Genomic DNA, 14,529 nt, shown 5'->3' with positions numbered 1-14,529 from the left:
GGAAGATGATGAAGAGGATGTTGATGAGGAGGAGGAGGAGGATGAAGGAGAAGATATGGATAATGATGAAAGCAGCAGAAGCACTGGAGAACTAAAGAAGAGCAAGGTCTGTCCCGTAAGATCCTATGCCCCATAATACAGTACATATCATGTAAATAGTAATATAAAAATATTGTTGTTGAGCACACAGGATGCATACACAGCAAAAACAACCTTAATTTCAATGTAACTGGGTTCCCAAAGTACTGGAAAACTTGGAAACATCAGGTGATTTCAAAAGTGTGATTTCCAGGCCTGAATTGAATAAGAGTAAGAAATTAATATGAATAAGAATTAAGACGAATTTCTAGTAATGGACGGTTCTAAAGTTGGGCAAATTACTGTTTGTCAGTGTGATCTCTAAAAATAGCCTTTTGAAAAGGTTAAACCAGTTATCACTAATAACTGGAAAAGTGAAGTCAACCTTTATGTAGCACTTTTGAAACAACTGGGGCTTGGCGATAAACAATATCATAGCGAGATTGTGATTAAATTTATGTCTAACGAAAATAAGCTCTAGACATTTTTATGTGATATGGATATTTCGAACAGTCTATCACACAGTGCCTGCGACTCAGTATTTGAGGACATGAACACATGAACTCTCCAGAGCTGCTCTGAGGGTCACTTCCCAGCTTTACACCGTTTCATTTGAGAGACTACCATCAAATACACACTGAAAGATCTTCACAAAAACCTGTCAAAATAAAAGTCCTGTTAAACTTGAATAATTTATGACAAATATATTACTAGTGTATACTAAAATATAATTCTTAAAGTAACAGTAATAATATTTTTTAGGAATCTCATACAACCAAGGTATTTTTTTTATTAATTTATACAGTTCTGTTGTGCAGCATCTTGCTTGACAGTGAAAATGCAATGTTTTGTTGTAAATTAATTTCTTTTGTTTATAATAAAATAATTGTTGACGTTTTATTAATTCATTTCATTAGACACCATTTTTTATGATAAATTTGTATTGAATCTTATAACACAGAAACTTGACAAAATAAAATGTAGAAAAGGATTAAGGGGAAAATATAATGGATTTCATGGGGCCCTAAATTAAAAGGTATCTTACTCTGAATTTTGTGAATAAATATAGATATTGTATGGAAAAAAAATATATATTGTGATAATATTTTTAGCCATATCACCCAGCCCTAAATACATACTTCATCTATTTATGTACATTTTGAAATGGGAACTTAAAGGTGCCATTGAATGGAAAACTGTATTTACCTGGGCATAGTTGAATAATAACAGTTCTGTACATGGAAATGACATACCGTGAGCCTCAAACACCATTGTTTCCTCCTCCTTATGTAAATCTCGTGCATGCAAAAGACCACTGAAAAATAGGCGAATCAGAACATAACACCGACTGTGACGTTACAGTTGGGATCACTAATATGTACTGGAAGATTACGAGCTGGCTTATCTTTACTCGGAAGTTCTTGTTGCTACCCCACTGAAATGATGGTCAATGCTCCTTAACTGATGTTTCCGAAAATGTTTAATCTGTTGACATTCAAGTAGACACTGTAAGAACTACGAACACACAAAACAAAAACAGAAACAAACAATACATAAACCAAATACGAAACCGGACATTACATTACACATCATACAATGTACAAAATCATTTACTTTATTACCCTTTTCAGTGAGATGCACAAGTACAATAAAAGGAAGAGAAACACGCCACAAACTGCAGGCTGCGTCCTTCACAAAGTGTGCACACACACCCAAATGGCGGAAATGGGTCACGATTTATACAGTCCGATTTGCGCGTTGTTCATTTCAAAATAAAAGTCCTTTAGCTGCTCCGTACAAAAGGGTCAATGCAACGCAATGCAGACTTCATATATTCGGTTTAACAAATTGACAGTCCTTTACACTCCCACCAAATCATGAGTCACAATACACGAATGATTTCAAAAATACCACAATACAATACATATAAAAATACATAGTTAAGAAAACAAGGAAAAAACAAACAAAAAAAGAGAATTAACAAGCCTCCAAAAGTAAAACCAACTTCTGGACTGGACGTTCAATTACGGAAAGCTTACTAAGACTCTCCAGATTCCCCCCCAAATTTGTATCACCAAGATGAACCCGAACTCTCCTCACAAGCCCATCTGAATCTATGGTAGTTTCTACAACCCTACCTAAAGACCATTTATGCCTGGGTAGATCATTGTCCTTGATGATCACTATATCCCCTACTAACGGATTTCTCCTAGGGGTATGCCAGCACTGTCTAACAGCAATATTAGAAAGATATTCTTTGCGCCAGCTACTCCAAAATTGTTCAGCAAGATATTGGACATGGCGCCTTTTCCTGGCATATAGATATCTAGTGAACTTCCCTGGAGGGGGTAAAGCAATAGTGGTGGCTAATATTAGACATAATTTAGTCACCCAGAGTAAGATTTAGTCGCATATGCGAGTGATTTACTCGCAATGTAGAGGGTTGAGTCCTTTACACTCCCACCAAATCATGAGTCACAATACACGAATGATTTCAAAAATACCACAATACAATACATATAAAAATACATAGTTAAGAAAACAAGGAAAAAACAAACAAAAAAAGAGAATTAACAAGCCTCCAAAAGTAAAACCAACTTCTGGACTGGACGTTCAATTACGGAAAGCTTACTAAGACTCTCCAGATTCCCCCCCAAATTTGTATCACCAAGATGAACCCGAACTCTCCTCACAAGCCCATCTGAATCTATGGTAGTTTCTACAACCCTACCTAGATCATTGTCCTTGACAATCACTATATCCCCTACTAACAGATTTCTCCTAGGGGTATGCCAGCGCTGTCTAACAGCAATATTGGAAAGATATTCTTTGCGCCAGCGACTCCAAAATTGTTCAGCAAGATATTGGACATGGCGCCATCTTTTCCTGACATATAGATCTTCTCTAGTGAACTTGCCTGGAGGGGGTAAAGCAATAGTGGATTTAATTGTAAGAAAATGATTTGGCGTTATTGGTTCAAGACTATTTGGATCACTTAAATTGTCGACAGTGAGTGGACGACTGTTTACAATTGACATTGCTTCATAAAAGAATGCTCTTAGAGAGGAATTATCAATTCGTTCTGAAGCCATCAAAAGTGTAGACTGAAGAACACTTCTAACAGTCCTAATCTGTCGTTCCCATACACCTCCTGTATGACTTGCACCTGGTGCGTTCAAGACAAAGTCACACTGATTCTCAGCCAAGAAATAATTCAGCTTTTCAATGTCAAGTTCCTTGAGGGCTTTAGTTAACTCATTCTTTGCACCCACAAAGTTACTTCCTTGATCAGATTTAATCTGCCGAACTGCTCCACGTATGGCAATAAAGCAACGTAAGCCATTAATGAAAGAATCTGTTAACAAAGAATCAAGCATCTCAATGTGAATGGCACGGGAAGAAAGACAGGTAAAGATCAATCCATATCTTTTATACACCTTTCGTCCTTGTTTCACAGAAAATGGACCGAAACAGTCCATACCACAGTAAGTGAACGGGGGCGAGGGATTCACTCTCTCTGAAGGCAAGTCAGCCATCCTTTGCTCTTCCATTGGTCGCCTATGTTTTCTACAGGTGACACAATTACACACATAAGATGCTACAGCACGATTAATGACAGGGATCCAAAAACCCTTTGAACGGATTTCATTGATGGTAAACCCTTTACCTTGATGCTTAACTCTTTCATGGCAATCAGCTGTGATCAACCTTGTATTATGATGTTTTTTGGGAATAATTACGGGATGTTTAAGTGAATGGCAAAGAGAAGAGTTACCAAGTCGTCCTCCCACCTTAAGCACACCGTCACTGTCAAGAAATGGGTCAAGGCTGTACAATTCATTGTGAGATGACAACTGGGCACCTTTACTTAACACTTTCAGTTCGGTGTGAAACACATGGTTTTGTAGAAGTTTGACTATTAGGCACTCTGCACTTTCTCTCTCCTCAACTGTAGAAAGACTGCTTGATTTATCCTTGTTAATTCGTCATTGAATGCGTGCAATTGCTCTGACCACATGAGACCAAGATGAAAACTTGCACAGGCGATTTACAATAGTTCCCTGCTCCACTGCCTTTGTGTTAAATGTTTGAAAACTTCTGACTTCAGAGTCACTTAGTTGTAATTCTGGAACTTCACTAGATGGGAGGGCAATTTCCTTATTCCACAAGAACCCTGGCCCCGTGAACCAGTTAGACGAGATCAGTTCATCCACGGTGAGACCTCTTGAGGCATGATCCGCAGGATTGTCTTTTGTTGGAACATATCTCCATTGCTGCGGCACAGTGCTTAAATGAATCTTTTGTACTCTGTTAGCAACAAACGTGTGGAATCGTCTGGCCTCATTATTGATGTATTCCAGAACAACCTTAGAGTCGGTCCAGAAAAATTCGGTAATGTCAGTATATCGAAGCTCTTCTTTAAGGATTCTACTGACACTTACTGAAACAACTGCAGCTGTTAACTCCAACCTCGGAATAGTTGTAATCTTTATCGGGGACACACGAGACTTTGCCATTGCAAGGGCAACATGAACATCTTCTCTTTCATTTTTTAATCTCAGATATGAGCACTGCCCGTACCCACTAGAACTAGCATCCGAAAAATGATGCAGCTCCACTTCTTTTACCCTTCCAAACGCAGAAGGAACATATGTGCGGAGAAGGGTAACTTTCTTCAAGTTGTTCAGATCCCTTTTCCAGCACTCCCACCTTGGCTGCAACTCGTAACTCAGTGTGTCATCCCAACCTGCACCCTTTCTACATACTTCCTGAAGCATCTTCTTTCCACGAAGGATGAATGGAGCTAAAAAACCTAATGGGTCATACAATGATGCAATCGTAGACAAGATTCCACGTCGAGTTGCTGGCTGCTCCTTGAGACAAACATCAAACTTAAAACAGTCAAGTTCCACATTCCACTGAATTCCCAGTGTTCGCTCGGTCAAGGAATCGTCAAATGAAAGATCAGGTTCTTTTATATCATTAGCACGTTCTGAAGGAGGGATACTTTCCAAGACAGCTTTATCATTGGACACAAATTTGTGAAGTCTAAGACCACCAATTTCATAAAGTTCTCGAGCTTCTCGAGCAAGCTGAATTGCATCCTCTGTTGTCTGTACACTTGTAACACCATCATCTACATAAAAGTTATTCATTACAAAGTCAAAGCCCAAAGGATACTGATCCTTATTACCTTCAGCCAAATGCTTCAATCCATAATTCACACATCCTGGAGATGAAGACGCTCCAAAGAGATGAACTTTCATTCTATGTTCTTGAGGTTGTTCTTTCAAGTCTCCATTTCTCCACCACAAGAATCGCAAAAAGTCTCTGTCTGCCTTGCACACATGGAACTGATGGAACATTTTCTCTACATCACATATTAAAGCAACAGGGTGTTGACGAAATCTGAGAAGAATGCCAGTCAAATTGTTCATCAAGTCAGGTCCTTGAAGGAGATAATCATTTAAACTGATTCCATCATACCTCGCAGAACAATCAAAAACAACTCTCAGTTTGTCTGGTTTCTTAGGGTGGTAAACACTGTGATGAGGAACATACCATTTGTTGCCTTCATTCCCGACATCTTTAACTTCCTCTGCCTCTCCTCTTTCAATGACATCCTCTATAAATTTCACATAATGCTCCTTGTACCTTTGGTCCTTTAACAATTTCCTCTTTAGATGATTCAGTCTCACAAGGGCAAGTTGTCTATTGTCTGGCAGCTTAGGTCTTTCTTTAAAGGGTAGAGGCATTTCATAGTGTCCAGTACAATTCTTCCTTATACCATCACTTAATTTGTTCATAAATGTGATGTCATCTTGAGATAAGGTTTTGTTATCATCATTAGCATCTTTAAAATCAGATTCTAAAACACGAATGGCATCTGCTGGAGTCAGTGGAGGAATTTCTTTAACAGAATGTCTATGACAGATACCTGTGACACCAGAAGAGTTGAGCCGAGGTAATGAAGGTCCAACAATGCTCCAACCTAGATCAGTTTTGACAGCATAGGGTTCATATTCTTTCCTAAGATCACTTGTCTTGGCGCCAATGCCCTGGCTCAATTATATCCAATCAAAAGCCCAGCCTTACAGTCCTTCAAAGAGGGCATCTCATCAATAATTGCAGAAAGATGATTCCAAAGTTTAGCCGTTTCACCTGTGGGTATATGTGCCTGGTTAACTGGGATACAGTCTTTAGTATAGACGGGGGAGTTCAATATAAGTGGCAGAGCTTTAACCTCTTACACGAAGTCCTGAAATCCTTTCACTCTTCACTATAGTATCCTTTCCAGACATGGTAGTCAGTTTTAACTTTACAGGAGATTTGTCTGCCTGCAAGACATTTCTCACTTCTTGATCAATAAAGGTTGTATCACTTTGTGAATCGAGCAAGGCATAAACTAATTTTTATGTACTCACATCTTTGCTTGATGATACCCATACTGGTACGACCATTGATGTATAGGATGATCCCCTTCCGGACACACTTAAGGACACAGCAGCTGTCAAGTCATTGGACCTTGAATCGGATGATGTTACAGGGAGTGACCTTTCTCTTTTGATGTAATTGTCATCATGAAAGCAAGTAGGATGTCTCCCTTTGCATGCGTTACAGAAAAGACGATGGCGACAGTCTCTTACACTATGGCCAGTTTTCAGGCATCCATAACAAAGATTATTTTCCTTCACATATTCCCTCCGTTCTACTAGTGTCTTGGCCATCAGTTTGGAACAATCGTAAAGCTGATGTTTAGGATCTTGACAAAACACACAGGGAGGTTTGGTATTTTTCCTTATGCTCTTTTGTCTATTGGTTTTCCTTCCACTCAACTTTCTGTTAACATGCTTGGATACAGCACTCTGTGAACAGCCAGCTTCTTTGGCAATGAATGTTTGTGGCTTATCCTCGTGAAGGGTGTCAATGATTGTCCTAGCCTAGTGAACCAAACTGAGAGACCATTTTGAAGGCTCAGGAAACCTTTGCAGGTGTTTTGAGTTGATTAGCTGATTGGCATGTCACCATATTCTAATTTGTTAAGATAGTGAATTGGTTGGTTTTTGTTAAATGTGAGCCAAAATCATCACAATTAAAAGAACCAAAGACTTAAACTACTTCAGTCTGTGTGCATTGAATTTATTTAATACATGAGTTTCACAATTTGAGTTGAATTACTGAAATAAATGAACTTTTCCACGACATTCTAATTTATTGAGATGCACCTGTAAGTGGCAGAGCTGTAACCTCTTACATGAAGTCCTGAAATCCTTTCACTCTTCACTATAGTATCCTTTCCAGACATGGTAGTCAGTTTTAACTTTACAGGAGATTTGTCTGCCTGCAAGACATTGCTCACTTCTTGATCAATAAAGGTTGTATCACTTTGTGAATCGAGCAAGGCATAAACTAATTTTTCTGTACTCACATCTTTGCTTGATGATACCCATACTGGTACGACCATTGATGTATAGGATGATCCCCTTCCGGACACACTTAAGGACACAGCAGCTGTCGAGTCATTGGACCTTGAATCGGATGTTGTTACAGGGAGTGACCTTTCTCTTTTGATGTAATTGTCGTCATGAAAGCAAGTAGGATTTCTCCCTTTGCATATGTTACTGAAAAGACGATGGCGACAGTCTCTTACACTATGGCCAGTTTTCAGGCATCCATAACAAAGATTATTTTCCTTCACGTATTCCCGCCGTTCTAATAGTGTCTTGGCCATCAGTTTGGAACAATCGTAAAGCTGATGTTTAGGATCTTGACAAAACACACAGGGAGGTTTGGTATTTTTCCTTATGCTCTTTTGTCTATTGGGCCCCAAGTCGGTTTGAGTATTAAGGACATTAATCTTATTTCCTTTAGACTCTCTGAAATTTCGTTTCTCAGCAGATGCTAAATTGAGAGCATAAGATGACGTGACCGGATTACAACCAATCTCTGCCTCTAATGAAACAAATGCTGCAAAGGCCTTAAAGTCAGGGAAATCCTTATTGTCTCTCAAGGTTTGTGTAACCTGTCGATTCCAACGTGAAGCAGCCCATTCAGGAAGTTTTTGAACTAACCTTTGGTTTTCCTCCCAGTCATTTAAAATTTGTAGACTTGCAACATGAGGCATGGCATCTTGACATGCATTAAGAAAATCTGAAAACTCTCTGAGCCCAACAGCATCCCTTGACTGAATTTTAGGCCAATTTGCAAGCCTCTGTCGAAAGGCACGTTGTATCACAAATGGTTGACCATACCTTTGATCTAATCTGCTCCAGGCATCCTTATATGCTTCGTTGTCACTCCTGTAGAAGGTACCATCCAAAGCTTTGCGTGCCGATCCACCCACATACCTTTTCAGATAATAAAGTTTGTCAGCAGCAGATATACTCTTTCGATCAATCAGTGACATAAAGGAAGCCTTCCACTCGACATACTGAATGGGATCACCGTTAAATACAAAGGGCTCTGGAGCTGGCAATCTGTTCAAATTTATACTGTCTTGCATGGCTTGCACGAGAGAAGGCAGTTCATTTTGAGATGAAGAAATTAGTTTATTTGCAGGTTGGCTGAAAGAACTGAGGCAAGCAATGCGGTTCTCTAACAATATAGTTTGTTGCAGGATTATCAACTTCTTGCACTGCCATCCGATTATAGGCCTCAAACCTAGCTTGTGCTACTCTTAAATCCTTTTCTGCCTGTAACTTCTCCAATTCACGTTTTTGAACATTCAAGTCTCTCTCTTGTTTGTCTCTCAATTCTTGAATTTTCCTCCATTAGTATATTATACTCAACTTCTTTTGCTGCCAGCTCTGCAGCTGCTTCAGCTTGTTTTGAAGTTCCAAGTGAAGATGCAGTATGATGACTTAACTGAGCAGTAGACTTGTGACTAATTCGGGAAACAGTGGAACCATAGATAGAACGAGCATAACTAGATTCAAGCAGTTCTTTTAAACGATGTTTTACTTGATCTGCATCAAATTCATCAATACCTGATATTCTTTCATAAGCAATCTTAATTATATCTGTTGTCACTGCCTCACAAGCATCAATACGGCGTCTCAATTCAGTAGATGGTGTGATATGGTCTCTAACCTCAACATATAGATGCATAACATTCTCCTTTTCCTCTTCCAGGGTATCAATAAGAGATGCTAACTGGCTTTCAGCAATATCAAACTTAAGTTGATCTCTGGCCTTACGTGCTAACATTTTCCATTTTTCATACATGGAGAGGAGCTTGCTTTCTTTCCTTTGAATTTCTTCCTTTTGTAATGCAAGCATTTTTGGAGTAAGATAACGTGGACGAACAGAACGTCGGGGAGCTTGAGATTCTTCTAAAGTTTCTTTAAGTTTACACTTAAGTTCACTCAGAATTTGTTCTTTAGCCTCAATTGTCTCCATTATCTGTTGTCTCTCTAAACCATCTGCTGATGTTTGATACTCATTGTTAAGGGTTTCAATATCATGTTGGAGACTATTAACATGCCTTTCACAATCTGCAGTATCAAAAGAAGAATTTAACTCTGTCATTTTAAAAATGACTAATAAACACACAACTATAAAATATGTCCAGCACTATTATAGTTTAAATTCCCAAACAGTATAAATGACATGTAGTCTCAAACATTAGCAACAACAGTATTTTAAAAATACCCTTTTTGAATTGACAAATATTTATCTTAAAACACAAATATATTGTCTTCAAAACAACAAACGATTTAACAGTCTCTTCCAAGGTCACTGAAAATGTTCAAACCCTTTTTTTTTTCCTTTTAAACCTTTAAGGGAATGTTTTTCGTTGGTCAAGTGTTTCACCTTGCTATCCGTTTGCCGTGTATCGAAGAATAAACGTCACCTGAAGAACACAGCCTTTCACAGTCCGTAGTGTGTCGGTTAATCCTCCGTTTCAGCCGTAGCTATCCATAAACGAACCTCATTTGACCATCAGAAATCGATCCGCTGCCCGTGAATGCTCACTCCTTAAAGACCCGTCAGCGTGGACACCGGTCATCAATGCAGCAGGCTTCGACGACGAATGGTTAAGTTCTTACTGTTGCTACCCCACTGAAATGATGGTCAGTGCTCCTTAACTGATGTTTCCGAAAATGTTTAATCCGTTGACATTCAAGTAGACACCGTAAGAACTACGAACACAAAAAACAAAAACAAACAATACATAAACCAAATACGAAACCGGACATTACATTACGCATCATACAATGTACAAAATCATTTACCTTATTACCCTTTTCAGTGAGATGCACAAGTACAATAAAAGGAAGAGAAACACGCCACAAACTGCAGGCTGCGTCCTTCACAAAGCGTGCACACACACCCAAATGGCGGAAATGGGTCGCGATTTATACAGTCCGATTTGTGTGTTGTTCATTTCAAAATAAAAGTCCTTTAGCTGCTCCGTACAAAAGGAGTAGATTAAGGGAACTTTCCCTTTTTTTTTTTTTTTTGGTAATGTTTGCTTATAGGTGTAGCTTATATATCATAGATATGTAAATGACAACAGACAGTGTATGCGCTCTTGTGGTCCATTCAATATTCAACTATATTTGGAACAAGGTATGTTGATGGTTAAGCCCCTTAACCCGCACTGTACTACCGGTGGACAATCGCTTTGTTTTATATCAAATAAGCAGTTAATCTTCATAAACTATATAGCATTTGAAAACCATAAACCTTAAGATTCAACCTCTGAAGTGATTTTTTTCAATCAATAAATTTTAGCGGAAATAAAAAGAGGAAAGAAGCGGGTTTTTGGACTAGAGACATGAATACATAAGTAATGTAATAATGGCCAAACATGGTTTAACACAGATAACACCAACTACTATGGCCACCCTACCAGATGCACTTTTTCTAGCTGTCAAATTTATGGGAAAGCATTTTAGCCCCTTAACTGTCACCCCTATTTTTGAACATAGACTTGAAAGTGCACTATCCAAACTTAAATTGTTATAATTCATGAACACTTTTGAATACAGGCCTAAGGTTGGTCTCTTTTTAAAGAAGAACAATCAGCAGATTGTTTATTTATTGCTTATTATTCATTTAAAAAAATGAAAGTATAAAAAAGTTAGTTTTAAGTTTATATTTACTGTAAAACAATGTACTGTACTATTTTTATTTTATTTTATATAAAATATTTTACAAAACAGTTTTTAATCCAGAATTGCTATAAAGTTAAAGCTCATAAAAAAAAAAAAGGTTCCTATGCAATTTTGTTTAGGTGTTATACTAAAAAAGCCACCAGGTGACACCCAAACTCCATTGATTTTTTTTTTAATGCATTTTTCAAATGTAGACATTTCTCTCTCAATATTATTTCTATCACAAAGTAACCACCAAATGTGTAATCGTGAAACTCAGACCTTTCAAACGATATGTATTTTGTCAAGATTATAAAAAGTTTTGATTATAAAGATTTTTAAAAAGTTTTGTAATATGTCACCCATCATAAGGGGGAGGAGACCTCAAAAAGATTTTGAAGTACCATTTCCATGGTAACGATTTCAAAATGGTTTCAACAGGATTTTGAGGTTTTAATCTTTCAAATGATATATAATTTATGATGATTACTAAAACATTTGATAGAGAAAAAGGCAACAAAAAAGAAAAACTTTTTGTGACAAAGGTCAGAACTCCTGTTATTGATTGTGATTGTGATTTTTTTTTGAGGTGCACTCTTGTCATAAATTGATCTATTGCTGTTCTTACATAATTTGTAACAAAAAACTGGTGAAATATCTATTTAGGAGTCTTAGACCATTCCAATAATATATATAGTTTGTTATGATTACTGATTAGATTTTGATTTAAATGTAATATAGTGAAATAAACGTAGGCGTCCCATTGATGGGACGGTGACAGTTAAGGGGTTAGAACTGCGTTTAAATTATTCTTTTTTTTCAGGAGGATGAAGCAAAGGTATCCACAGGAATGGTAAATGAGAGCTACTCCACTGACAGTCGAGTTTGTGCAGTGACAGCCTGTAAAACAGCTGAACTCATATGTTCACAGAACCATGGATACTTTCAGAGTAAGAGACAGACAAGCTCCACTTGATACTGCTCTCTGCATTTTATTCAGTATTTATCACCCCCGTATACAGGTGCATCTCAATAAATTAGAATGTCGTGGAAAAGTTCCAGAAGGCCAACAATTCACTAAAAATGTTTTTTTTATTGGTCTTATGAAGTATTCTAATTTGTTGAGATAGTGAATTGGTGGGTTTTTGTTAAATGTGAGCCAAAATCATCACAATTAAAAGAACTAAAGACTAAAACTACTTCAGTCTGTGTGCATTGAATTTATTTAATACATGAGTTTCACAATTTGAGTTGAATTACTGACATGAACTTTTCCATGACATTCTAATTTATTGAGATGCACCTGTAAGTTTGCTTAAGCACTGTTTTGACGTTTAATTTTTAGATAATGAAGTAGATGAAGAGTCAGAGGAGGATGATGACTATATTCCCTCTGAAGACTGGAAAAAAGTAAACACTCTTTCATCAGTATAGTTTTCTTCATGCTTTTTGTCTGTAATTTCCCATGAAATGTTTGACGTGTATGTTCTTAACAGGAAATTATGGTTGGCTCCATGTATCAGGCTGAAACACCATCTGAACTGTGCAAATACAAAGACAATGAGAAAGGTATATTTGACTTATGTTGATCAATTAAAATATCAGTTTGGTAGAATTATACTGCACCACAGGAAAATAAATATTTCTGGTTGTTCATATGACAATGTGCAGTTGCATGTTTTGCAAACATGTGCATGAGGCCTTTTTTTTTTTGTAGTATTACATTGGGTTACAAAAACAGTTGGGACCAATTATTGAATCCTTTAGGAAACACTGACTAGAAATATTTAAACCGGAAGGTTTTTGCTGGCACTAATGAAATGAGAACTGCATCAGTCATAGTATGATGTCATTTTTATAACTCTTCAATTATTATATGTTCTTTTAATTGCATGACTGTAATTCTAATCTCTTAATGTTCTTGATTTCACATACGGAAATGGTTTACATTTTTGGAGGCATCAATAAGTTATACTCTTGTGATATGCTTTGAATCTGTGACTCCATCATTCACAGTGTATGAAAATGATGACCAGCTGCTGTGGAATCCTGAAATTCTTACTGAAAACAAGGTGGTTGAGTTTCTGACAGAAGCATGTCGACGGACGGGAGAGGAGACTGGAGTAGATGCTATTCCAGAAGGATCCCACATCAAAGACAATGAGCAGGTACTAAACAACTGCCTCTACGATTTAATATTGTTAATAATAATAATAATTTAATCATTTTATTTGTAATCAAATGCTGATTTGTGACTTAATACACAATACAAATTGTTTACTCCCCTCAGGCATTATATGAGTTGGTGAAATGTAATTTTGATACTGCTGAAGCTTTGCGAAGATTAAGATTTAACGTTAAAGCAGCCCGAGGTGAGCCTTACAAAGTTGGTTAAATGGCATTTTTCTTTGTCTTACATCATAAAGTTTGAGGCAGTAGAAAACATTCACATAATGCATACAACAGGCTGACAGTGTTTCTGCCACTTTCAGTGTAGTGTTAATTTTGTTAACGAAAAATATTTGTTGACATCTTTTTTTTTTCATGACTAAGATAAGATGAGATGACACTGACACCATAAAACAATAACTATGCCTATAGTTTAAAAAGCTTATAGTTTAAAAAAGTTTTTCATGGTTGGGGTTTCCAAATAGTTTAAAAGGACATATTTTTTTCCCCGTGTTTTACTTTATATTCACAACCTGGCAACCACGTGTATACGTTCTTTGTACAATGCAGAAAAAGTGCTGATGAGGTAAAAACATAGACAAGTTGGACTTTAGTGATCAGCTAGTCTGTGTTCCTTCACATTGCTGTTTGCACTGTTTTCTCTGCAAATCTGCTATCAGTCTTTCTTAGTGGCAAACTTTAATAAATCTAAACATGGATGTGTTTGCTGTATAAGTGCACCTACCTCTGTTCGACAGACTTTTTTTGTTGTTTTAATAGCAAAACATGAGTATAGTTTGTAATTAATATAAGGAATTTCACAGTTTTAACTTTTAAGAAAAGCTTTTAAGTTTTCATTAAGTTGACAGTATGTTAATTTATATGATAATAAATCAGAAAACTATGTGAGATAAAATAACCATAAGAGTTGTCATTCTTTGTGCTTTTAGGTGAAAGTGCAATAATTCTGACATTTCTCAAATAACAACAATCATGATCAGTAATCACACATATAATAATATAATATAAATTTATGACATATACATTCATAACATATGATTCATGTCATAAATGTGTTATTTATTCATACGCCACAAACACTGTGTGTCTGAGAAAAAAAAAACCTTCAGAGATAATATTGAAATCCACACACAAATTCAAATTGCCCATATATATATATATA

The 14,529-nt window shown here is 36.9% G+C and overlaps 1 protein-coding gene across 1 annotated transcript in view; it reads left to right on the top strand.

The window, feature by feature from the left end:
- Positions 1 to 6: 6 nt before the first annotated feature.
- mier1b (mesoderm induction early response 1b, transcriptional regulator) overlaps positions 7 to 14,529 on the top strand; it is a 15,312-nt gene continuing 789 nt past the window's right edge. Inside the window, exons 1-6 of the mRNA XM_016479810.1 lie at positions 7 to 106; positions 12,001 to 12,127; positions 12,523 to 12,587; positions 12,674 to 12,746; positions 13,194 to 13,345; positions 13,468 to 13,549. Of these exons, the coding sequence (XP_016335296.1) occupies positions 56 to 106; positions 12,001 to 12,127; positions 12,523 to 12,587; positions 12,674 to 12,746; positions 13,194 to 13,345; positions 13,468 to 13,549 (550 nt within the window). The 5' untranslated portion in view covers positions 7 to 55. The remainder of the gene's footprint in view (positions 107 to 12,000; positions 12,128 to 12,522; positions 12,588 to 12,673; positions 12,747 to 13,193; positions 13,346 to 13,467; positions 13,550 to 14,529) is intronic.

Source organism: Sinocyclocheilus anshuiensis, unplaced genomic scaffold (genome assembly GCF_001515605.1).
Source record: "Sinocyclocheilus anshuiensis isolate Anshui unplaced genomic scaffold, SAMN03320099.WGS_v1.1 scaffold5187, whole genome shotgun sequence".
In the NCBI taxonomy this organism is placed as follows: domain Eukaryota; kingdom Metazoa; phylum Chordata; class Actinopteri; order Cypriniformes; family Cyprinidae; genus Sinocyclocheilus; species Sinocyclocheilus anshuiensis.
Note: the sequence above shows the minus strand (reverse complement) of the source record. Positions and strands in the feature narration are given on the sequence as shown.